General features: G+C 49.3%; 1 protein-coding gene across 7 annotated transcripts in view; it reads left to right on the forward strand.

Moving 5' to 3' along the window:
* The window catches only part of cadps2 (Ca++-dependent secretion activator 2), a 270218-nt gene that overhangs the window by 159259 nt on the left and 86791 nt on the right, over nucleotides 1–24168 (forward strand). For 6 of the 7 annotated variants that reach the window (XM_065003011.1, XM_065003005.1, XM_065003008.1 and 3 more), the window contains exons 13-17: nucleotides 10758–10945; nucleotides 17759–17860; nucleotides 22466–22529; nucleotides 22703–22826; nucleotides 23033–23133. In XM_065003011.1, coding sequence (XP_064859083.1) covers nucleotides 10758–10945; nucleotides 17759–17860; nucleotides 22466–22529; nucleotides 22703–22826; nucleotides 23033–23133 — 579 coding nt within the window. The remainder of the gene's footprint in view (nucleotides 1–10757; nucleotides 10946–17758; nucleotides 17861–22465; nucleotides 22530–22702; nucleotides 22827–23032; nucleotides 23134–24168) is intronic. The other variant, XM_065003007.1, reaches the window with a different exon arrangement.

Genomic DNA, 24168 nt, shown 5'->3' on the forward strand with positions numbered 1-24168 from the left:
CGAGGGAGAGAGGGGGAACGAACGAGGGAGAGAGGGGGAATGAACGAACGAGAGAGAGGGGGTGGAGCGAGAGAGAGAGAGAGAGAGAGGGATGGAGCGAGCGAGAGAGAGAGAGGGGGGGTGGAGCGAGCGAGAGAGAGAGAGAGGGGGTGGAGCGAGCGAGAGAAGGGGTGGAGCGAGCGATAGAGAGAGAGTGGTTGGGACGAACGAGAGAGAGGGCAGGGTGGAAGGAACGAGAGGGAGAAGGGGTGGAAGGAACGAGAGGGAGAAGGGGTGGAAGGAACGAGAGAGGGGGAACGAACAAACGAGAGAGGGAGAAGGGGTGGAACGAGAGAGGGGGATGAACAAACGAGAGAGGGAGAAGGGGTGGAACGAGAGGGGGGTAACGAACAAACGAGAGAGGGAGAAGGGGTGGAAGGAACGACGGAGGGGGAACGAACAAACGAGAGAGGGAGAAGGGGTGGAACGAGAGGGAGAAGGGGTGGAAGGAACGACCGAGAGAAAGAGAGAGGGGGGTGGAATGAACGAGAGAGAGAGGGGGGACGAACAAACAAGAGCGGGAGAAGGGGTGGAACGAGAGAGGGGGGGTGGAATGAACGAGAGAGAGGGGGCGGGACGAACAAACAAGAGCGGGAGAAGGGGTGGAACGAGAGAGAGGGGGGAAACGAACAAACGAGAGAAAGCGAGAGGGGGGGTGGAATGAACGAGAGAGAGGGGGAACGAACAAACGAGAGAGGGAGAAGGGGTGGAACGAGAGAGGGGGAACGAACAAACGAGAGAGGGAGAAGGGGTGGAAGGAACGAGAGGGAGAAGGGGTGGAAGGAACGAGAGAGGGGGAACAAACGAGGGAGAGAGGGGGAACGAACGAGGGAGAGAGGGGGAACGAACGAACGAGAGAGAGGGGGTGGAGCGAGCGAGAGAGAGAGAGAGGGGGTGGAGCGAGCGAGAGAGAGAGAGAGGGGGGTGGAGCGAGCGAGAGAGAGAGAGAGGGGGTGGAGCGAGCGAGAGAGAGAGAAGGGGGAGCGAGAGAGAGAAGGGGTGGAGCGAGAGAGAGAGAGAGAGCGAGAGAGAGAGAGAGAAGGAGCGAGAGAGAGAGAGGGGTGGAGCGAGCGAGAGAGAGAGAGAGAGGGGGGTGGAGCGAGCGAGAGAGAGAGAGAGGGGGTGGAGCGAGCGAGAGAGAGAGAAGGGGGAGCGAGAGAGAGAAGGGGTGGAGCGAGAGAGAGAGAGAGCGAGAGAGAGAAGGAGCGAGAGAGAGAGAAGGGGATGGAGCGAGCGAGAGAAGGGATGGAGCGAGCGAGAGAAGGGGTGGAGCGAGCGAGAGAGAAGGGATGGAGCGAGCGAGAGAGGGAGAAGGGATGGAGCGAGCGAGAGAGGGAGAAGGGATGGAGCGAGAGAGGGAGAAGGGATGGAGCGAGAGAGAGAGAAGGGGTGGAGCGAGAGAGAGAGAAGGGGTGGAGCGAGAGAGAGAGAAGAGGTGGAGCGAGCGAGAGAGAAGGGGTGGAGCGAGCGAGAGAGAAGGGGTGGAGCGAGCGAGAGAGAAGGGGTGGAGCGAGCGAGAGAGAAGGGGTGGAGAGAGCAGAGAGGAGAAGGGATGGAGCGAGCGAGAGAGGGAGAAGGGATGGAGCGAGAGAGGGGAGAAGGGATGGAGCGAGAGAGGGAGAAGGGGTGGAGCGAGAGAGAGAGAAGGGGTGGAGCGAGAGAGAGAGAAGGGGTGGAGCGAGCGAGAGAGAAGGGGTGGAGCGAGCGAGAGAGAAGGGGTGGAGCGAGCGAGAGAGAAGGGGTGGAGCGAGCGAGAGAGAAGGGGTGGAGCGAGCGAGAGAGAAGGGGTGGAGAGAGCGAGAGAGGGAGAAGGGATGGAGCGAGCGAGAGAGGGAGAAGGGATGGAGCGAGCGAGAGAGGGAGAAGGGATGGAGCGAGAGAGAGAGAAGGGGTGGAGCGAGAGAGAGAGAAGGGGTGGAGCGAGAGAGAGAGAAGGGGTGGAGCGAGCGAGAGAGAAGGGGTGGAGCGAGCGAGAGAGAAGGGGTGGAGCGAGCGAGAGAGAAGGGGTGGAGCGAGCGAGAGAGAAGGGGTGGAGCGAACGAGAGAGAGCGGGTGGAGCGAACGAGAGAGAGAGCGGGTGGAGCGAACGAGAGAGAGAGCGGGGTGGAGCGAACGAGAGAGAGAGCGGGGTGGAACGAACGAGAGAGAGAGCAGGGGGACGAACGAGAGAGAGAGCGGGGGGACGAACGAGAGAGAGAGCGGGGGGGGAACGTGAGAGAGAGCGGGGGGAGGCCGAACGTGAGAGAGAGGGGGGGGAACGAGAGAGAGAGCGGGGGGACGAACAAACGAGAGAGGGAGAAGGGGTGGAAGGAACGAGAGGGAGAAGGGGTGGAAGGAACGAGAGGGAGAAGGGGTGGAAGGAACGAGAGGGAGAAGGGGTGGAAGGAACGAGAGAGGGGGAACGAACAAACGAGAGAGGGAGAAGGGGTGGAACGAGAGAGGGGGGACGAACAAACGAGAGAGGGAGAAGGGGTGGAACGAGAGAGGGGGGGACGAACAAACGAGAGAGGGAGAAGGGGTGGAACGAGAGGGAGAAGGGGTGGAAGGAACGACCGAGAGAAAGAGGGGGGTTGGAATGAACGAGAGAGAGACAGGGGGACGAACAAACAAGAGCGGGAGAAGGGGTGGAGCGAGAGAGAAGGGGTGGAGCGAGCGAGAGAGAAGGGGTGGAGCGAACGAGAGAGACAGCGGGGGACGAACGAGAGAGAGGGCGGGGTGGAAACGAACGTGAGAGAGAGCGGGGGGCGAACGTGAGAGAGAGCGGGGTGGAACGAACGAACGTGAGAGAGAGAAGGGGTGGAGCGAACGTGAGAGAGAGCGCGGTGGAACGAACGAGAGAGCGGGGGGCCGAACGAACGAGAGAGCGGGGCTGGGGCCGAACGAGAGAGAGAGAGCGGGGGTGGGACGAACAAACGAGAGAGGAGAAGGGGTGGAAAGAACGAGAGGGAGAAGGGGTGGAAGGAACGAGAGGGAGAAGGGGTGGAAGGAACGAGAGGGAGAAGGGGGAAGGAACGAGAGAGGGGGGAACGAACAAACGAGAGAGGAGAAGGGGTGGAACGAGAGAGGGGGGGTAACGAACAAACGAGAGAGGGAGAAGGGGTGGAAGGAACGACGGAGGGGGGAACGAACAAACGAGAGAGGGAGAAGGGGTGGAACGAGAGGGAGAAGGGGTGGAAGGAACGACCGAGAGAAAGAGAGAGGGGGGTTGGAATGAACGAGAGAGAGAGGGGGGACGAACAAACAAGAGCGGGAGAAGGGGGGAACGAGAGAGGGGGGGAACGAACAAACGAGAGAAAGCGAGAGGGGGGGAATGAACGAGAGAAAGCGAGAGGGGGGGATGAACGAGAGAGGGGGGGAACGAGAGAGAGGGGGGGAATGAACAAACGAGAGAGGGAGAAGGGGTGGAAGGAACGAGAGGGAGAAGGGGTGGAAGGAACGAGAGAGGGGGAACGAACGAGGGAGAGAGGGTGGAGCGAGCGAGCGAGAGAGAGGGGGTGGAGCGAGCGAGCGAGAGAGAGAAGGGGTGGAGCGAGCGAGCGAGAGAGAGAGAAGGGGTCGAGCGAGAGAGAGAAGGGGTGGAGCGAGCGAGCGAGAGAGAGAGAAGGGGTCGAGCGAGAGAGAGAAGGGGTGGAGCGAGCGAGCGAGAGAGAGAGAAGGGGTGGAGCGAGCGAGCGAGAGAGAGAGAAGGGGTGGAGCGAGCGAGAGAGAGAGAAGGGGTGGAGCGAGCGAGAGAGAGAGAAGGGGTGGAGCGAGCGAGAGAAGGGATGGAGCGAGCGAGAGAAGGGTGGAGGTGGAGCGAGCGAGAGAGAGAAAGGGATGGAGCGAGCGAGAGAAGGGGTGGAGCGAGCGAGAGAGAAGGGGTGGAGCGAGCGAGAGAAGGGGTGGAGCGAGCGAGAGAGAAGGGGTGGAGCGAGCGAGAGAGAAGGGGTGGAGCGAGCGAGAGAGAAGGGGTGGAGCGAGCGAGAGAAGGGGTGGAGCGAGAGAGAAGGGGTGGAACGAACGAGAGAGAGAGCGGGGTGGAACGAGCGAGAGAGAGAGCGGGGTGGAACGAGCGAGAGAGAGAGCGGGGGGGGACGAACGAGAGAGAGAGCGGGGGACGAACGAGAGAGAGAGCGGGGTGGAACGAGCGAGAGAGAGAGCGGGGGGGGCCGAGCGAGAGAGAGAGCGGGGGGCCGAACGTGAGAGAGAGCGGGGGCCGAACGTGAGAGAGAGCGGGGGTGGAAACGAACGAGAGAGAGAGGGGGGTGGAGCGAACGAGAGAGAGAGGGGGTGGAGCGAACGTGAGAGAGAGCGGGGTGGAAACGAACGTGAGAGAGAGCGGGGTGGAACGAACGAACGTGGGGCCGAGGGAGAAGGGGTGGAAGGAACGAGAGGGAGAAGGGGTGGAAGGAACGAGAGGGAGAAGGGGTGGAAGGAACGAGAGAGAGGGGGAACGAACAAACGAGAGAGGGAGAAGGGGTGGAACGAGAGGGAGAAGGGGTGGAAGGAACGACCGAGAGAAAGAGAGGGGGGTTGGAATGAACGAGAGAGAGAGAGGGGGACGAACAAACAAGAGCGGAGAAGGGGTGGAACGAGAGAGAGGGGGGGAACGAACAAACGAGAGAAAGCGAGGGGGGAATGAACGAGAGAAAGCAAGAGGGGGGAATGAACGAGAGAGAGGGGGAACGAGAGAGGGGGGAATGAACAAACGAGAGAGGGAGAAGGGGTGGAAGGAACGAGAGGGAGAAGGGGTGGAAGGAACGAGAGAGGGGGAACGAACGAGGGAGAGAGAGTGGAGCGAGCGAGAGAGAGAGGGGGTTGGAGCGAGCGAGAGAGAGAGGGGGTGGAGCGAGCGAGAGAGAGAGGGGGGTGGAGCGAGCGAGAGAGAGAGAGGGGGTGGAGCGAGCGAGAGCGAGAGAGAGAAGGGGTGGAGCGAGAGAGAGAGAGAGAAGGGGTGGAGCGAGAGAGAGAGAGAGAAGAAGGGGTGCGAGCGAGAGAGAGAGAGAAGGGGTGGAGCGAGCGAGCGAGAGAGAGAAGGGGTGGAGCGAGCGAGCGAGAGAGAGAAGGGGTGGAGCGAGCGAGAGGGGTGGAGCGAGCGAGAGAGAGAGAAGGGGTGGAGCGAGCGAGAGAAGGGATGGAGCGAGCGAGAGAAGGGATGGAGCGAGCGAGAGAAGGGATGGAGCGAGCGAGAGAAGGGGTGGAGCGAGCGAGCGAGAGAAGGGGTGGTGGAGCGAGCGAGAGAGAGAAGGGGTGGAGCGAGCGAGAGAGAGAAGGGGTGGAGCGAGCGAGAGAGAGAAGGGGTGGAGCGAGCGAGAGAGAGAAGGGGTGGAGCGAGAGAGAGAGGGGGTGGAGCGGAGCGAACGTGAGAGAGAGCGGGATGGAGCGAACGTGAGAGAGAGCGGGGTGGAACGAACGTGAGAGAGAGCGGGGTGGAACGAACGAACGTGAGAGAGAGCGGGGTGGAACGAACGAACGTGAGAGAGAGAAGGGGTGGAGCGAACGTGAGAGCGGGGGGCCGAACGAACGAACGAGAGCGGGGGGGGCGAACGAGAGAGAGCGTGGGGGGAAGAAAAACGAGAGAGGGAGAAGGGGTGGAAGGAACGAGAGGGAGAAGGGGTGGAAGGAACGAGAGGGAGAAGGGGTGGAAGGAACGAGAGAGGGGGGAACGAACAAACGAGAGAGGGAGAAGGGGTGGAAGGAACGACGGAGGGGGAACGAACAAACGAGAGAGGGAGAAGGGGTGGAACGAGAGGGAGAAGGGGTGGAAGGAACGACCGAGAGAAAGAGAGAGGGGGGGGTTGGAATGAACGAGAGAGAGAGGGGGGGACGAACAAACAAGAGCGGGAGAAGGGGTGGAACACGAGAGAGGGAGAAGGGGTGGAACGAGAGGGAGAAGGGGTGGAAGGAACGACCGAGAGAAAGAGAGAGGGGGGGGGGGGTTGGAATGAACGAGAGAGAGAGAGGGGGACGAACAAACAAGAGCGGAAGAAGGGGTGGAACGAGAGAGGGGGGACGAACAAACGAGAGAAAGCGAGGGGGAATGAACGAGAGAAAGCAAGAGGGGGGAATGAACGAGAGAGAGAGGGGGAACGAGAGAGGGGGGTGAACAAACGAGAGAGGGAGAAGGGGTGGAAGGAACGAGAGAGGGGGAACGAACGAGGGAGAGAGAGTGGAGCGAGCGAGAGAGAGAGGGTGGAGCGAGCGAGCGAGAGAGAGAAGGGGTGGAGCGAGAGAGAGAGAAGGGGTGGAGCGAGAGAGCGAGAGAGAGAGAAGGGGTGGAGCGAGAGAGAGAGAGAGAGGGGGAGGAGCGAGAGAGAGAGAAGGGGTCGAGCGAGAGAGAGAGAGAAGGGGTGGAGCGAGCGAGAGAGAGAGAAGGGGTGGAGCGAGCGAGAGAGAGAGAAGGGGTGGAGCGAGCGAGAGAGAGAGAAGGGGTGGAGCGAGCGAGAGAGAGAAGGGGTGGAGCGAGCGAGAGAAGGGGTGGAGCGAGCGAGAGAGAAGGGGTGGAGCGAGCGAGAGAGAAGGGGTGGAGCGAGCGAGAGAGAAGGGGTGGAGAGAGAGAGAAGGGGTGGAGCGAGCGAGAGAGAAGGGGTGGAGCGAGCGAGAGAAAGGGGTGGAGCGAGCGAGAGAAGGGGTGGAGCGAGCGAAGAAGGGGTGGAGCGAACGAGAGAGAGAGCGGGGTGGAACGAGCGAGAGAGAGAGCGGGGGGACGAACGAGAGAGAGAGAGCGGGGTGGAACGAGCGAGAGAGAGAGCGGGGGGACGAACGAGAGAGGGCGGGGGTGGAACGAACGTGAGAGAGAGCGGGGCCGAACGTGAGAGAGGGGGGGTGGAAACGAACGAGAGAGAGAGGGGGTTGGAGCGAACGTGAGAGAGAGCGGGGTGGAAACGAACGAGAGAGAGAGCGGGGGGGGCGAACGAGAGAGAGAGCGGGGGGGGCCGAACGAGAGAGAGAGCGGGGGGCCGAGAGAGAGAGAGCGGGGGGACAACGAGAGAGACAGCGGGGGACAAACGAGAGAGAGAGAGGGGGGGGAACGAACGAGAGAGGGGGTGAACGAACGAGAGAGGGGAGGCTTACGAACGAGAGAGGGGGCGAACGAACGAGAGAGGGGGGGGCGAATGAACTAGAGGGGGGAATGAACAAACGAGAGAGAGAGAAGGGGTGGAACGAATGAGAGAGAGGGGTGGAACGAACAAGAGCAGTGTGGACGAACGAGAGAGAGAGAGCGGGGGACGAACGAGAGAGAGAGAGCGGGGTGGAAACGAACGTGAGAGAGAGAGCGGGGTCGAACGAATGAGAGAGAGAGCGGGGGTCGAACGAACGAGAGAGAGAGCGGGGTCGAACGAACGAGAGAGAGAGCGGGGTCGAACTAACGAGAGAGAGAGCGGGGTCGAACGAACGAGAGAGAGAGCGGGGGTCGAACGAACGAGAGAGAGAGCGGGGTCGAACGAACGAACGAGAGAGAGGGGTGGAACGAACGAATGAGAGAGAGAGAAGGGGTGGAACGAACGAGAGAGAGAGAAGGGGTGGAGCGAACGAACGAGAGAGCGGGGAGACGAACGAGAGAGAGTGCGGGGGGACGAACGAGAGAGAGAGCGGGGGGACGAACGAGAGAGAGAGCGGGGGGACGAACGAGAGAGAGAGCGGGGGGACGAACGAGAGAGAGAGAGCGGGGGGACGAACGAGAGAGAGAGAGCGGGGGGACAACGAGAGAGAGAGCGGGGGGACAACGAGAGAGAGAGGGGGGCGAACGAACGAGAGAGGGGGGTGAACGAACGAGAGAGGGGGCGAACGAACGAGAGAGGGGGGCGAACGAACGAGAGAGGGGGCGAACGAACGAGAGAGGGGGCGAATGAACTAGAGGGGGGAATGAACAAACGAGAGAGAGAAGGGGTGGAACGAATGAGAGAGAGGGGGTGGAACGAACAAGAGCAGTGTGGACGAATGAGAGAGAGCGGGGGGACGAACGAGAGAGAGAGAGAGCGGGGTGGAACGAACGTGAGAGAGAGAGCGGGGGTCGAACGAACGAGAGAGAAAGAGCGGGGGTCGAACGAACGAGAGAGAGAGAGCGGGGGTCGAACGAACGAGAGAGAGAAGGGGTGGAACGAACGAACGAACGAGAGAGAGAAGGGGTGGAACGAACGAACGAGAGAGAGAAGGGGTGGAACGAACGAACGAGAGAGAGAAGGGGTGGAACGAACGAACGAGAGAGAGAAGGGGTGGAACGAACGAACGAGAGAGAGAAGGGGTGGAAACGAACGAACGAGAGAGAGAAGGGGGGAACAACGAACGAGAGAGAGAAGGGGTGGAGCGAACGAACGAGAGAGCGGGGGACAACGAGAGAGAGAGCGGGGGGACGAACGAGAGAGAGAGCGGGGGACGAACGAGAGAGAGAGCGGGGGGACGAACGAGAGAGAGAGCGGGGGGACGAACGAGAGAGAGAGGGGGGGACGAACGAGAGAGAGAGCCGGGGGACGAACGAGAGAGAGACCGGGGGACGAACGAGAGAGGGAGCGGGGGGACGAACGAGAGAGGGAGCGGGGGGACGAACGAGAGAGGGAGCGGGGGACAAACGAGAGAGGGAGCGGGGGGACAAACACGAGAGAGGGAGCGGGGGGACAAACGAGAGAGACAGCGGGGCGACAAACGAGAGAGAGAGAGAGCGAGGGGACGAACGAGGTAGAGCGGGGGAGAGGGGGCGAACGGGGAACGAGAGAGGGGGCGAACGAGAGAGGGGGCAAACGAACGAGAGAGGGGGTGAACGAACTAGAGAGGGGGAATGAACAAACGAGAGAGAGAGAGAGAAAGGGTGGAACGAACGAGAGAGTGGGGGGAACGAATGAGAGGGGGAGAGGGGGAATGAACTAGAGAATGAGAGAGGGAAACGAGAGAGAGGGGGTAACGAACGTTAGAGGTTGGGATGGGGGACTATCATGGGAGAGGGGGACGGGGAACGAACTAGAGAAAGGGGGACAGGGGAACGAACGAGAGCGAGAGAGGCGGGAATGAACGAGAGAGGTTGGGTTGGGGGGGGACTATCGAGAGAGAGGGGGACGGGGTAACGAATGAGAGAGGGGGGACGGGGAAAGAATGAAAGATAGGGGGACGAACGAGAGAGAGCGGGAGGAACGGACGAGAGAGAGAGAGAGAGAGGGGGAACAAACGAAAGAGCGGAGAACGAAAGAGAGTTGGGAAATGAATGATAGAAAGAGGGAGAGAGAGAGAAAGGGAATGATTCAGATGGTGAGAGATAATGACTAAAGGAGGAGTTAAAGGGAGAATTAGAGAAGTTGAAGTGACGTAGAGAGAGAAAATAAATGTGTGGTGAAGTCAGGTCATTTCCAACTCACTTAGTGAAGCTATGTTTTATTGACTGTACAAAGAGTCTCTGACCGTGCATTTAGGCATGACGGAGTCTTATTCTATCCAGGATTGAAATCTTTGACCCAGTCCCTATCATGTCTCAAGATGTAGGTTTCTATTATTTGCAGTATGAGGAAGACCAAGAATTGGAGCCCGTTATCATTTGTATCCATTGGCATGTTGTTGTTTCTGACCCGAAATCTCAAGAAAAATAGACAGATTTATTCTGCCTTCCATTTAAGTATCAAGTGCAAATTGAATGTGGAAATAGAAAGGATTCAGAGACAGATTTGTAGGACACGGTATTGCACATGTCTGGGTCGCTCCCAGGTCAACCATCGCCACCCGAAGAGTCACGGTTGCCATGCCAGGGATCTATTGGCGTCGTTATGGGCGACTGCTCGGCGGAGGTGCTAATTTGTTAATATTCCTTCCGAGAGGCGTCTTAATTAGGTTTAAGATTCATGCCTAATTTAGTTATTATGCGCAGGATGAATGAACTAATGAACGTTCCAAGATTTCAGATCACTTCCTGCTTCGAGTAAATGTATTTTTTATTTTTTTGATGAATTAATTGTTGGCGGGTTAACCTTGCTCTCATTTGTTTAATCATTGGAAATAGTCTGGGCTTTTCTCTTCAACTGCTTATTGCAGAGGGTCTGTATTTACAGTGATAATGGAGAGTAAAAAAACTAAAACATAATCATCAGAATATATTTTTTTTCAACAAAACAAAAGGATCTCGATCGACTTTGAAATGTCTCAAACCAAATGGAAACTGTGTAGAAATAATGGACCTCCATTTATAGTCTCTTCTCTCTGTCCAGCTTGATAACAGTAATCGAAATGAAAGCTTAACAGTCAGGGAGTTTAGAAAATTACAAAAGCAATAGATGGAGGAATATTTTTATGCTAAGTTTGATATAATAAATATAAGGCAAGGATTTTAAGGATTTTAATTGCGGCAATCCGGGCCTTGGTGAAGACAATGTGGCTTGCGGTGAAATGAGTTTGACTCCCCTGATCTTCCAATCAATGTTGGCATAGAAGGCGTAACTATGGCCCGTGGTCTGGTCAAACGGTAATGCTTCTACGGAACCATATACAATCCCCCCGCAGCCGGTGTCCCGGTTCCATCTCCACTTCAGCACTACGCATTTCTCATCTCTCTATTAATTTGCTCCCATCTTTTCACTAATAAAATAAACAAACGTAACATTCCATCCTCCTTTAAAAAAAGAAAAGAAGCTGTAATTATTTATTTGTTGTTTTTTTTCTCCACAGATTCCGGCAGACCATCCTGTTAGAGACCATCAGTGGCAGGCATCCCAATAAGTCAAAACTATCCTCTCTAGCCTTTCCTCTGTTTGTGTCCACAGGGATGGTTCAGTCCAGGTCAGGTGTTTGTGCTGGATGAGTACTGCGCCCGCTACGGTGTGAGGGGCTGTCACCGCCACCTCAGCTACCTCCGGGACCTGATGGAGTACTCTGAGAACAACACCCTGGTCGACCCCACCCTCTTGCATTACAGCTATGCCTTCTGTGCCTCCCACATCCATGGCAATAGGTACATACATCAAAAGCTTCACAAATGAGTTAAGTGTTGTATTAAAGCAACTACAGGTTTTTGCTTGTACTGTTTGCCGAACTGAAATGTCTCCGAAGCTCAGGTGGTCAGTGTCAAGGTGATTTAAAAAAAAATAAATAATCTATAACCAGTGAAAAGACTCATCCCACTGTGAAAAACTGATTGAATCAACGTTGTTTCCACGTCATTTCAACCCCAAAAAAGTCAATGTGATGGTGTGGAATCAACATGGAAAACTGATTGGATTTTCAAAAAGTCATCAACGTAGGGAGAGGAACTTTGTATTTTTTTCACCCAACTTTTAACCTAAATCCAATGACATGGTGACGTGTTTTGTTGATTTCACGTTAGTTTCAACTCAACCAAACTGATGTCTGTGCCTGGTGGGAATCTTGTTCACACTCTTCCATTCATTGCCCCTATAGTATGTCATACACCCATAGAAAAGCTTGTATACTTTTTATTTCACATTTCAGAAATCAAGGATTCAGAAATATTCAGGTAAAAGAGAAACTGTGGGCTTTTGTGTGATGTAAAGACGAGTCCTGCAAAGAGACTTGATAATACCACAATAGTAACCACCCACCCAGGTTGGCTCTTTCAGTGTCTATTTGATTTCTCCATTCTTTGAGAAAGAGGGAGAACGTGTACAGAGTCTCTGCATGCAAATGATCACTTAGCTGTTAACTCTGCATCGCAGCGTAGTATGATTACAAAATTAATACAGGTTCTATATCCGTTTTTAATAGGTTGATAATTGTTCCCTTTTCATCCTCCATGTTTTCTTCTCATATCTTTTTCTTTGGTTTATCATTATTCATTTCTACACACAATTTCTGAAACTATATATGTTTGAGGGTTGATGTTTAGATTTAACCAAATATCCAAGGTTTTTACACAGAGAAAAATGTTCACGACCACCAAATAATTATAATGAAATATAATCATATTTTCTGGACATGAGTTAGTATAGTACTTTTTTCAAAAGCATGTCATTTGTTTCTTGTATTTAGTATTTAGTCTGATATGAGCAGTATGCCTTGGCCACTTGTCAGCTTAACAGCTCCTCTCTATCCCTCTTAAGGCATCCATCCGCACGCTTCCCATTATGATTACATTTTGTGACATTTTTGTTTGTTTTCATCTTTGGACAAGGTTTTTTGGGGCTTTTCATGCACTCATTCTTCCCTGAGGTAAGCCGAAGTTTGGTAGCCGAAGTCTTCAGTAAAGCCGTATTCTTCAATAGTGTTTGTCATTCAACGAGACAACTACTTTTCATGCACAAACATCTTGGATGTGAAATTCCATGACTAAGACCTCTGCAAAAACCTCAAAATGGATTTCACATTTCTTGAGTTACTCTATCTAGGAAGTGTATACTGACTACTGTGTCTCAAGATGGACTAACAGTGCTATTGCTGCTTTTTCCTCGTAATTCAAGCAGAGGTATTTTAAGGCAGTATGGGAGGCACATCCGAGTTCTGCTAGGAGCATTATGTAGACGCCTTTACGGCTATTAGTGTCCCACTTACCTCAAATAACCCCATGCTTGACTTCCCCTGTGATAAATGCTAATATATGTGCTTTCTCTCTTTGTTGAGTAATTTAGCCAATTAGAGAACGTAATGATTAGCCTCTGTGTAATCACCATGTATAAACAGGGGAGATTGCTGGAACTGGCTTTTTGTCAGTTGGAGTTGTAATTTGAATAATTGATGCCTATTCAGTGCTCTGATGCTGCCAGAAAGGGTGTGGAAGGGAGTGGAAGATGGCATCGGGTAGCATGAGGCCACAGACTGAGATGGAGGTAGCTTTATGCAACAGCCTTATGCAATCTGTAACGTGTCTTTGTAAACGAAAAGGGGTGGGTCTTGGTGAATGTAACATTTATTTTAAATTATATATATTTTTTAATCTGTCAGATCTGCCGTATACAAAACCCGTGCCTTTTCCTTGTGATGTGTGGGTGCACGCCTGCATTTTGAGGTTAGCCTTTGCACTTTGAGAACAATAGTTGTCAATGAACTGGTTGAGTGTACTATTTCCTTATCAGAGCTGTCATTTTTTAGCTGTTGTACAGGCGGAAGTGTACTTTGTGCATTTCCCTTTACGTGGTCTTCTATAATCACACTCTTTGTACAATGGTTGTGAAAGGTGCTTGTGATTTCTGGAAAAAAGGTGTTCCTTGAAAAGGGGACACTTGCTAACTTTGTGACAACTTTTTGTGGATCATTGGTTTTGATTGACGGAAGATGGAAGAGTGGACTCATTGAGCTTTGCCACCAACATGAGTCTGTGCAGGTGTGGCTTGCATCTTCATGGAGACGGGTGTGTTTGGGAGCGGAGCACGGTTACAGCAGCCCATGGCAAAGGGAGCGAAAGGGCAGCACTGTGAGCTGTGTGAATAGTGACAGCGGACACATCTTCTGCTCACCTCCTTCTCACCTGTCACTTCCTATCCCCGGCTTCTCAGAGCCGTCTGGCTCTCATTGGCTCGGGATGTGACCGGAGCTTTTACTTCTGCCACCCTGACTCCTCATGCCACCCATCCCCTGTCTCTCCTAACTGCCAGCCTTGTCTGATCCCCATGCTGCTAAAGGTAGGTGACACGCACACGGTGCCCTGCCACGTGTGGCCGCCGACTCACCATCAGATGACGCCCACTCCTTCGGATGTGATTTACCCAGACATCGGGAAGTTTGGAGCGTGGTCGAAGAAGACAGTCATCACTTACAGATGAGCCGTATCCACTGTAAACACCCTGACATGAAACTACAGATGTCCCAACAAGCCTGCAGTAACCTACAGCCCCATCCTGGAGCCTGTTAACCCTTTGTGAGTGGGGGTCAGCGTTTAGCCCCAACTCAAACATGCTTGCTTCATTAAGCATCAACAATGCGTCTGCCCTCGACAAGCTGTCGCACCGCGCCCAGCTCTGACGTGTGCAGCCAAGCATGACAGGAAGTTTGATTGGTTTTGATAGCAGTCGGAGAAACGCTACTGCGGGAAAGCCAGTTACAAGCACAGGGTTCTACTTGAGATTTTAATGGCCTATCAGGGTATTTTCAATTTGGCCTGTTGCCAACTTTTTGGTGTTAACAAGGCAGGCTTTGAGTGCTCGTATCCTTGCAACACTTTGAATTTTACAAGGATAGCAACATAGAGATGGTATGTATCAGAGGACTGAACAACTGAAGTGACAGTCTGTTCTTTGTCAGACTCCGTACCGCAAAACTGTCAGTATTGATCAATCATGCAATTTGATGTTTTGCTTGTGTTAATGTGTCTATATTTGTATAAGGCATATTGCCTTTGCTAAATGAACAGATTCTTTCTTTGTTTATCTTATCTTTGAATTTTAGCAACTGGCCAGCTCACAGGACCTATGGGCTTGGGCTGGGACTAAGGCCTAGTGCAGGGATCATCTAGATTCAGCCACTGGCCAGCTCACAGGACCTATGGGCTTGGGCTGGGACTAAGGCCTAGTGCAGGGATCATCTAGATTCAGCCACTGGCCAGCTCACAGGACCCATGGGCTTGGGCTGGGACTAAGGCCTAGTGCAGGGATCATCTAGATTCAGCCACTGGCCAGCTCACAGGACCTATGGGCTTGGGCTGGGACTAAGGCCTAGTGCAGGGATCATCTAGATTCAGCCACTGGCCAGCTCACAGGACCTATGGGCTTGGGCTGGGACTAAGGCCTAGTGCAGGGATCATCTAGATTCAGCCACTGGCCAGCTCACAGGACCCATGGGCTTGGGCTGGGACTAAGGCCTAGTGCAGGGATCATCTAGATTCAGCCACTGGCCAGCTCACAGGACCTATGGGCTTGGGCTGGGACTAAGGCCTAGTGCAGGGATCATCTAGATTCAGCCACTGAACTATGTATTTTCTTGAGGGATGGTTGTGGTGCCAGAACACTAATTGGAAATAATTTGTAGACTGCAAATTGACTGCAAGAAGCCCAAACAGATATATATTTAACTAAAACATAATAATTTAAAACCTTGCTTACATTTGTATATGATCACGTGTCTCTCTCTTATGGGTGGGTATACTTGGGAACAGAGTTCCAAAATGTTAATTACTTGGAGCTGATTTCCTGTTGTTTTTTTACAGTATTTTATGTCCAACAATGAAAATGATAAATAATTAAATAATATACAGTACCAGTCAAAAGTTTGGACACACCTACTCATTCAATGGTTTTTCTTTATTTGTACCATTTTCTACATTTTAGAATAATACTGAAGACATCAAAACTATGAAATAACAGTGTTATTATTCAAAGTAGCCACCCTATCTATGCCTTGATGATAACTTTGCACACTCTTGGCATTCTCTTAACCAGCTTCACCTGGAATGCTTTTCCAACAGTCTTGAAAGAGTTCCCACATATGCTGAGCATTTGTTGACTGCTTTTCCTTCACTCTGCAGTCCAACTCATCTCAATTGGGTTGAGGTCGGGAGATTGTGGAGGCTACGTCATCTGATGCAGCACTCCATCACTTTCCTTCCTGGTCAAATAGCCCTTACACAGCCTGGAGGTGTGTTGGGTCATTGTCCTGTGGAAAAACAAATGATAGTCTCACTAAGCGCAAACCAGATGGAATGGCGTATTGCTGCAGAATGTGGTGGTAGCCATGCTGATTAAGTGTGCCTTGAATTCTAAATAAATCACTGACAGTGCCACCAGCAAAGCACCAACTCGCCTTCTCCTCAATGCTTTACGGTGGGAACCACACATGCGGAGATCATCCATTCACCTACTCTGCATCTCACAAAGACACTGCGGTTGGAACAAAAATGTGAAATTTGGACTCATCAGACCAAAGGACAGATTTCCACCAGTCCAATGTCCATTGCTCTTGTCTTGGCCAAAGCAAATCTCTTCTTATTATTGGCGTCCTTTAGTAGTGATTTTTGTTGCAATTCGACCATGAAGGCCTGATTCACGCAGTCTCCTCTGAACTGTTGATGTTGATATGTGTCTGTTACTTGAACTCTGTGAAGCATTTATTTGGGCTGCAATCTGAGGTGCAGTTAACTCTAAATCACTTATCCTCTGCAGCAGAGGTAACTCTGGGGTTTTCTTTCCTGTGGCTGTCCTCATGAGAGCCAGTTTCGTCGTAGTGCTTGATGGTTTTTGCATCTGCACTTGAAGAAACGTTCAATAGTATAAATAAAGACAAACCCTTGAGTGAGTACTGTATATGTTATTTTTCGCTAAAACCACCCGCGGGACAAATTCGCTGTTGGGGAACCCTGACCTAGTGTATGGCCAAAGGATGGGGAGGGTGTGCTGCTTTTACATGGCCCTTATATCTTCATCTGGACGTTTGGACTGGAGTGTGAGAGATGAACAGAACAAGAAATCCACTCCCTTTTTACCACGACATGAAAGAAAATGTCCTTGCCATCCCATGAGTGAGCACACTCGCCCACCCCTCCTAGCACTATCCTTTTTGTGTGTTCCTTTGGGATTAGCTGGTGCTTGTTAAAGGGGTGGCAGCAGGGGGGGGAGTTAATGAATTGACGGATTTAAGGAACAAGTAGTCCTTACAAATGCTGTTGTGAAGAGAGGGCTGTTTTTCATTGTAGACCAGGGCCTTTTGGGGATTGAACGGAGAGCAGTTGAAGTGAAGGCCTGATGTTCAGACACAATACACTACAAGCTTTTCATTGTCACTCCATTTCTTGAGATTCTTTTTTATAGAGTCCTTTATGACAGCTAAATACTTTTTTACGTTTCTAATGTGAGGTTTATTATTTTACTCTAAAGCCAGGCACATTTTGGATAGGATGGTTTACACTCATATTTATTCTAGAATTACCGTAGTTAGCTTTTTTTTTGTAACTCTCTTGGCAGAGTAAACAACACGCAAACCATTTGTAAATGCTTCATAACTAAATTGCAATTCACAATTCAGTTTTTCTGCTTCAACTTCAAGTCAAATTAAATGGTATTTGTCACATGCGCCGAATACAACAGGTGAAATGCTTACTTACAAGCCCTTAACGAGCAATGCAGTTTTAAGAAATAAGCAGTTTAAAAAATAAGTGTTCAAGTATTTACTAAAATAAACTGAAGTTAAAAAAGTCACAAATATTGTTGCAGATACATCTTGTTCTTCCCTGCTAGAGGCTAATGCATAATGTTCAGGAGCTCACTGTATACGCTTTTATAAGCACAACTCATTAACACAGACAACCTCACCCCCTCCTCTCAGCGAAAGCCAGTGTTGTTTTGAGGCAGCGCCTTTTTTCTTTCAGTTGAAAGAAGCCCAGGAAGTCAAGGTTAGCAGTCCGGGTAGTGATTGCATTTTCTTCTCTTTCTCCAGAGTGCCTATTAATGGGAAGGCAAGAAGAGAATGGAAGCTTTACAAACATTAAAGTGGCAATCTGTGATTGCTACATCCATTTGTTGACTTTTAAATGAATGATATATAGCCATTGATTCTTGAAAAATATAACTTAAATGAGCAACTGTCCAACCCCATCAGAACCCCTTTTTTTATATATATTTTTTTACATAGTTTACAAACAATGTCATTCTAAACACAGACTGTATATTTTCACAACATGGTTAAAACTATCATTTTGATTTCATGGGTGGTCAGTCCTTGCATGCATAGCCCTGTCTATGAATTTCAGAGTGGTTACTTTACTCCAGCCCCGTCCCTCAGCTGTTTACCAAAGAAGGTGGTGGGGTGGCCGCTTTGTTGTTGTTTGAACTGCACATTTCCCCTATAATGAAATGCTCATCAAATATTTGCGTGGTTTTTTTTTCAGGCCGGATGGGATAGGCACAGTCACTGAGGAAGAGAGAGAACAGTTTGAGGACATAAGAAGCCGTCTCCTGAGTCTATTGGACAACCAGATCATCCATTTTAGGTACTACTTCCTCTACAATTGACATGATTACAAACAATGGTATGTAGGCTTCATTTGTCAGTAATACACTAGTAACTGAGTATAATAAAAACCTTCCAAACATTTAACCCCCTAAGGTCTAATTAGCATAATAAAGAATCCCTATAAATCTGTCAGTTTAAGCCAGAGATATGTTTTTTCACAAAATCACAATCGTCTCTAGCGTTCGAATGGTTTAGTCTACAAACTATTATGACCCCTCTATGGAAAGCGTCTTGGGACTTGTCTGAAGTTGGTGCAGCCGATCTGCCAACTTCTGTCTGTAGCGTCCAAACAATTTGGGCTACACACTACAGTACATGTCGGTTGTTTTGCTCTAGGACGCCCACAGGCCTCAACACTTGTCTGAAGGTCCCTTGGTACCAGTTGAAAAGATTTATGGAAGTATATATGGAGACTGTTTAGTGCCAAAAATAAGGGGTTAAATACACATCAAAAATAATGTTTCCTGATCTTATATATATCTCTAAGCTATATAGTACCAGTCAAAAGTTTGGACACACCTACTCATTAAAGGGTTTTTCTTTATCTTTACTATTTTCTACATTGTAGAATAATAGTGAAGACATCAAAACTATGACAATAACACATATGGAATCATGTAGTAACCAAAAAAGCGTCAAACAAAGCTAAATATGTACTATATTTGAGATTCTTCAAAGTAGCCACCATTTGCGTTGACAGCTTTGCACGCTCTTAGCATCCTCTCAACCAGCTTCATGAGGTAGTCACCTGGAATGCATTTCAATTAACAGCTGTGCCTTGTTAAAAGTTCATTTGTGGAGTTTCTTTCATTAATGCATTTGAATCAGTTGTGTTGTGACAGGGTAGGGGTGGTATACAGAAGATATCCCTATTTGGTAAAAGACCATATTAGGACAAGAACAGCTCAAGAACAGCTCAAAAAAGCAAAAAGAAACAACAATCCATCATTACTTTAAGACATGAAGGTCAGTCAATGCGGAATATTTCAAGAACTTTGAAAGTTTCTTCAAGTGCAGTCGCAAAAACCATCAAGTGCTATGATGAAGCTGGCTCTCATGAGGACCGCCACAGGAAAGGATGACCCAGAGTTACCTCTGCTGTCGAGGATAAGTTCATTAGAGTTACCAGCCTCAGCAATTGCAGCCCAAATAAATGCTTCACAGAGTTCAAGTAACAGACACATCTCAACATCAACTGTTCAGAGGGGACTGCGTGAATCAGGCCTTCATGGTTGAATTGCTGCAAAGAAACGACTACTAAAGGACACCAATAAGAAGAAGATACTTGCTTGGGCCAAGAAACATGAGCAATGGACGTTAGACTGGTGGAATCTGTCCTTTGGTCTGATCAGTACAAATTAGAGATTTTTTGTTTCCAACTGCTGTGTCTTTGTGAGATGCAGAGTAGGTGAACGAAGGATCTCTGCATGTGTGGTTCCCATCGTGAAGCATGGAGGAGGCGGTGTGATGGTGTGGGGTGCTTTTCTGGTGACACTGTCAGGGATTTATTTAGAATTCAAGGCATACTTAACCAGCATGGCTACCACAGCATTCTGCAACAATATGCCATCCCATCTGGTTTGCGCTTAGTGGGACTGTAATTCTTTTTTAATTATTATAATTATTATTATTTTTTTTATTTTTTTTAATTTTACCCCTTTTTCTCCCCAATTTCATGGTATCCAATTGTTGTAGTAGCTACTATCTTGTCTCATCGCTACAACTCCCGTACGGGCTCGGGAGAGACGAAAGTTGAAAGTCATGCGTCCTCCGATACACAACCCAACCAAGCCGCACTGCTTCTTAACACAGTGCGCATCCAACCCGGAAGCCAGCCGCACCAATGTGCCGGAGGAAACACTGCCATTTTGTTTGGCCACCTTGGCTAGCGCACACTGCGCCCAGCCCGCCACAGAAGTCTGGTGCGCGATGAGACAAGGACACCCCTACCGACCAAGCCCTCCCTAACCCGGGCGACGCTAGGCCAATTGTGCGTCGCCCCACGGACCTCTCGGTCGCGGCCGGTTACGACAGAGCCTGGGCGCGAACCCAGGGACTCTGATGGCACAGCTGGCGCTGCAGTACAGCGCCCTTAACCACTGCGCCACCCGGGAGGCCCGTCATTTTGTTTTTCAACAGGACAATGACCCAACACACCTCCAGGCTGTATAAGGCTATTTGACTCCACAATCTCCCGACCTCAACCCAATTGAGTTGGTTTGGGATGAGTTGGATTGCAGAGTGAAGGAAAAGCAGCCAACAAGTGCTCAGAATATGTGGGAACTCCTTCAAGTTGGAAAAGCATTCCAGGTGAAGCTGGTTGAGAGAATGCCAAGCGTGTGCAAAGCTGTTATCAAGGCAAAGGGTGGCTACTTTGAAGAATCTCAAATATAAAATATATTTTGATTTGTTTAACACTTTTTTGATTACTACATGATTCCAAATGTGTTATTTCATAGTTTTGATGCTTTCACTATTATTCTACAATGTAGAACTTTTTTTTTTAAATAAAGAAAAACCCTTGAATGAGTAGGTGTGTCCAAACCTTTGACTGGATGTGTAGGACAGACACTTCAGAACAAACTTCCTTAATATGTTTTTATGGGGACTATCTGTTATTCAATGTGTTTGTAAGTGCTAATAGCAGTAAGGCTAAATAAACATTTCAATCTAATAATTTTGTTCTATATTTTATTGGGGTACTTCATGGAGTCTTAAAATTATAAATCAAACTGCAAAATGACCCTTAAAACATTTCCAATTAGCTTGGTAGAACCCCTCCAGGGCTTAGACTGTTTAGTGCCAAAAATAAGGGGTAAAATACAACAACAACAAATGTTTCCTCATCTTTCTTATTTCTCTAAGATATAGGACAGACACTTCAGAACAAACTTACTTTAGATGTTTTGGGGGGGCTACCTATTGTTGCCATGTAGTGAATCATTATTCAATGTGTTTGTATGGGCTAATAGCAGTAAGGCCAAAAATAATTTTTCATCAAATAACCCCTCCCCTGGCTTAGACATTGCTTAGACTCTTATGGGTTAAACAGGTGCAAAATGGTGTATATTGGATTCTTGGTTCTCCCTACATCTGTGAGCTGCTATTCACCATTATTGCCTTGTATGGCCTTATTGTCAGGGCCATTGACACAGATCCAGACCTTGAAGGATGGTTTGTTCAATGAACTTGCCCCATTCATATCCCTGAACTTTGGCATTTCAAACCCCTTCATCCCTGTGAAGGGCCCTCCATCTGGCCCCAAGGAGGAGAGAGGGTGAATGGGGACACGGAGTCTGTAGAGGGCTGTTGAAAGCAGCGGGAGTCATTAACAACACTCCTCAACGAGAGGCTAATGGCAGTAAACAATAGCCAAGACAATTTTGGGATTATGCTGATCAGCAGCAAACAGGAGCAGGGTGCGTGTAGTTTGTTCAGGATTAAAGGGGACCACAGCGAAGTTGTATGAGGGCTATAAGAGTCGTTTGGTAATTCCTCACCGTGTACTAGGAAGGGGAACACAGGGAAGTTGTATGAGGGCTATAAGAGTCGTTTGGTAATTCCTCACCGTGTACTAGGAAGGGGAACACAGGGAAGTTGTATGAGGGCTATAAGAGTCGTTTGGTAAAGAGTCCTCACCGTGTACTAGGAAGGGGAACACAGGGAAGTTGTATGAGGGCTATAAGAGTCGTTTGGTAATTCCTCACCGTGTACTAGGAAGGGGAACACAGGGAAGTTGTATGAGGGCTATAAGAGTCGTTTGGTAATTCCTCACCGTGTACTAGGAAGGGGAACACAGGGAAGTTGTATGAGGGCTATGAGTCGTTTGGTAATTCCTCACCGTGTACTAAGGGACATGTTTGACGGCGAACACCTCAAATCCACTTAAAATATGATTTCAAATCTAATTTATTTATATAGCTCTTCTTACATCAGCTGATATCTCAAATGTGCTGTACAGAAACCCAGCCTAAAACCCCCAAAAAGCAAGCAATGCAGGTGTAGAAGCATATCCACATTTAGGAGAGATGTTGTCCGGTAGTTCAGCTTGTTACCAGTCAAGAGGACCAGAGTCCCCAGAGAATGTGTGGTCATGGGCATGGGGTATTTATTGGTAATGTATGTATTGGCTGGTGCAATCAAATGTAATTTCCCTCTCGGGGTTAATAAAGCACTATCTTCTTTTATCCTATTTGCCTCCCACTTCTGACCTCTACTTTGTTGAGGCCTCATCACCCACAGTTTAACCTACATATTTGTGCCGATCAGTGTTTTATCTGTAGTCAATAGATGGCTGTCCTGCATTATGTAGTGCAATGGCTTCCTTTCATACATTTAAGGACAAATCCACCCAAAAACTATATTTTGCTATTTGTTTCATTAGTTCATTGTTGACATAGCCCCAACATATTTTGCTTGTCAGCAATCAAGTTTTCAAAATATGTAACTTTCAAAATACAGAAATCATCCCCGGATGATGCATCATATGATGCACAACACAGTTAAGCATTCCCACAGAATCATCCTTGTTATTAAAAAATGATGGTGTAGATGCACTGTCCGATCACACTTGTGTCCACAGGTACTGTTTCCCCTTTGGCCGACCAGATGGCGCACTCAAAGCCACACTCTCCCTGCTAGAAAGGGTATGTTTTGCTGAAAAAGTTGGGCTATTGTTATTCTTTGAGTCTACAAGTCTCTGCATTCCGTTATTCATACTGCAGACAATAATGTGTTGGGTTATCCTTGTGGTCTTCCACTAAAATCAGGTTTTGGGTCACTCTTATAAGGAACAAGAAGTCTGTTTTCTGGATTCTAGGTGTTGATGAAGGACATTACCACTCCGATTCCTCCTGAGGAGATGAAGAAGATGGTCAAAAAATGTCTGGAGAAAGCTGCCCTTATCAACTACTCCCAGCTGACCCAATACGCTCAGATCGAGGGTGTGTGCAAGCCTGGCTCACACGTGGTGATATTACTGTGTCGTATTTCACTGTCATGTCTCTGTGTCTGGGCTTTGTTCAAGTATTTGCACATGATGTTGGTTTGTCAGTGTTCTTAATAGAATATACTGGGTGGCGGTAGTGTTTTAGTGTATCTGCGTGCTGGTGTCACAGTGCTGGCATGTTTGTGTGTGCTAATATTACAGCAGATGCTCAGGCTGCCCCGGAGAAGAGATTGGAGGACATGATGCGACTGGGAGAACTTTGTATTGAGGTCCTGCAGCAGAATGATGAGCATCATTCCGAGGTAGGACCATTCTGCCATACAAATGGTGTCACCCCTACCACACACACACACTATCACCGTTATAAACTCAATGTGTACCAGGGTTGGGATCGATTCTGAATTGAGTTGCGAATTTTTCAGTATTCTAATTCAGGTTTTGAATTTGAAATTAATTGGCCACATCTCATAGGAAGCATACTTTGAATTAAAGGAGGTAGAATCTTATTTAATTCAATTCTAATGGCATATTTACTCTATCAGCATAGTAATGTTTTTGACATTGTGTATGTTTACCACCACCATATGTAGCATAAGGTTGAAACATTTCATTTTCATGAAACACTCATTCTCTTCATGATTCTGGAAATATTCTAAGATCATGTTGTGGGTTGTCATTAATAGTTAATATACCACAGCATTGTTAAATACATGTTTCTGATTGACTAGAAGGGCATCCTGAGTGACACAGCGGTCTAAGGCACTGTATCTCAGTGCAAGAGACATCACTATAGTCCCTGGTTCAATTCCAGGCTGTATCACATCCGGCCGTGAGTGGGAGCCTCATAGGGCAGCGCACAATTGGCCCAGCTTTCTCCGGGTTTGGCCGAGGTAGGCCGTCATTGTAAATAGGAATTTGTTCTTAATTGACTTACCTAGTTAAATAATAGTTACATTTTAAAAATACTAAATAATTCTAGAGTTTGCATTACATTTAGGTATGTTTTTAAATCAGATGTATTTATTTTTTCCTAGAATGCATTAGATCAAACACTGCAGTATGGAAGGGAACAATTGAACATCTCATGATGAAGTATAAATACTGTGACATCTTTGAGTTATAATCAAACTAATATTTGAAATGGTATGTGTATTCTTTGTATTAATGATGTGACATATCCTTTTGATAAAATGTTTGTCAAATGAATGAGACTCAGTTGAAAAGCTTTGAGTAAAATCCTACTTCAATTCCAATTCTGCTTCCTATGAGATGTGGTCAATTAAAATGTTAAATTCAGAAATTCCAAATTGACCCCAACCCTGATGTGCACAGAGCTG

This window comes from Oncorhynchus nerka, linkage group LG17 (assembly GCF_034236695.1).
Source record: "Oncorhynchus nerka isolate Pitt River linkage group LG17, Oner_Uvic_2.0, whole genome shotgun sequence".
NCBI classification, from domain to species: Eukaryota; Metazoa; Chordata; class Actinopteri; order Salmoniformes; family Salmonidae; genus Oncorhynchus; species Oncorhynchus nerka.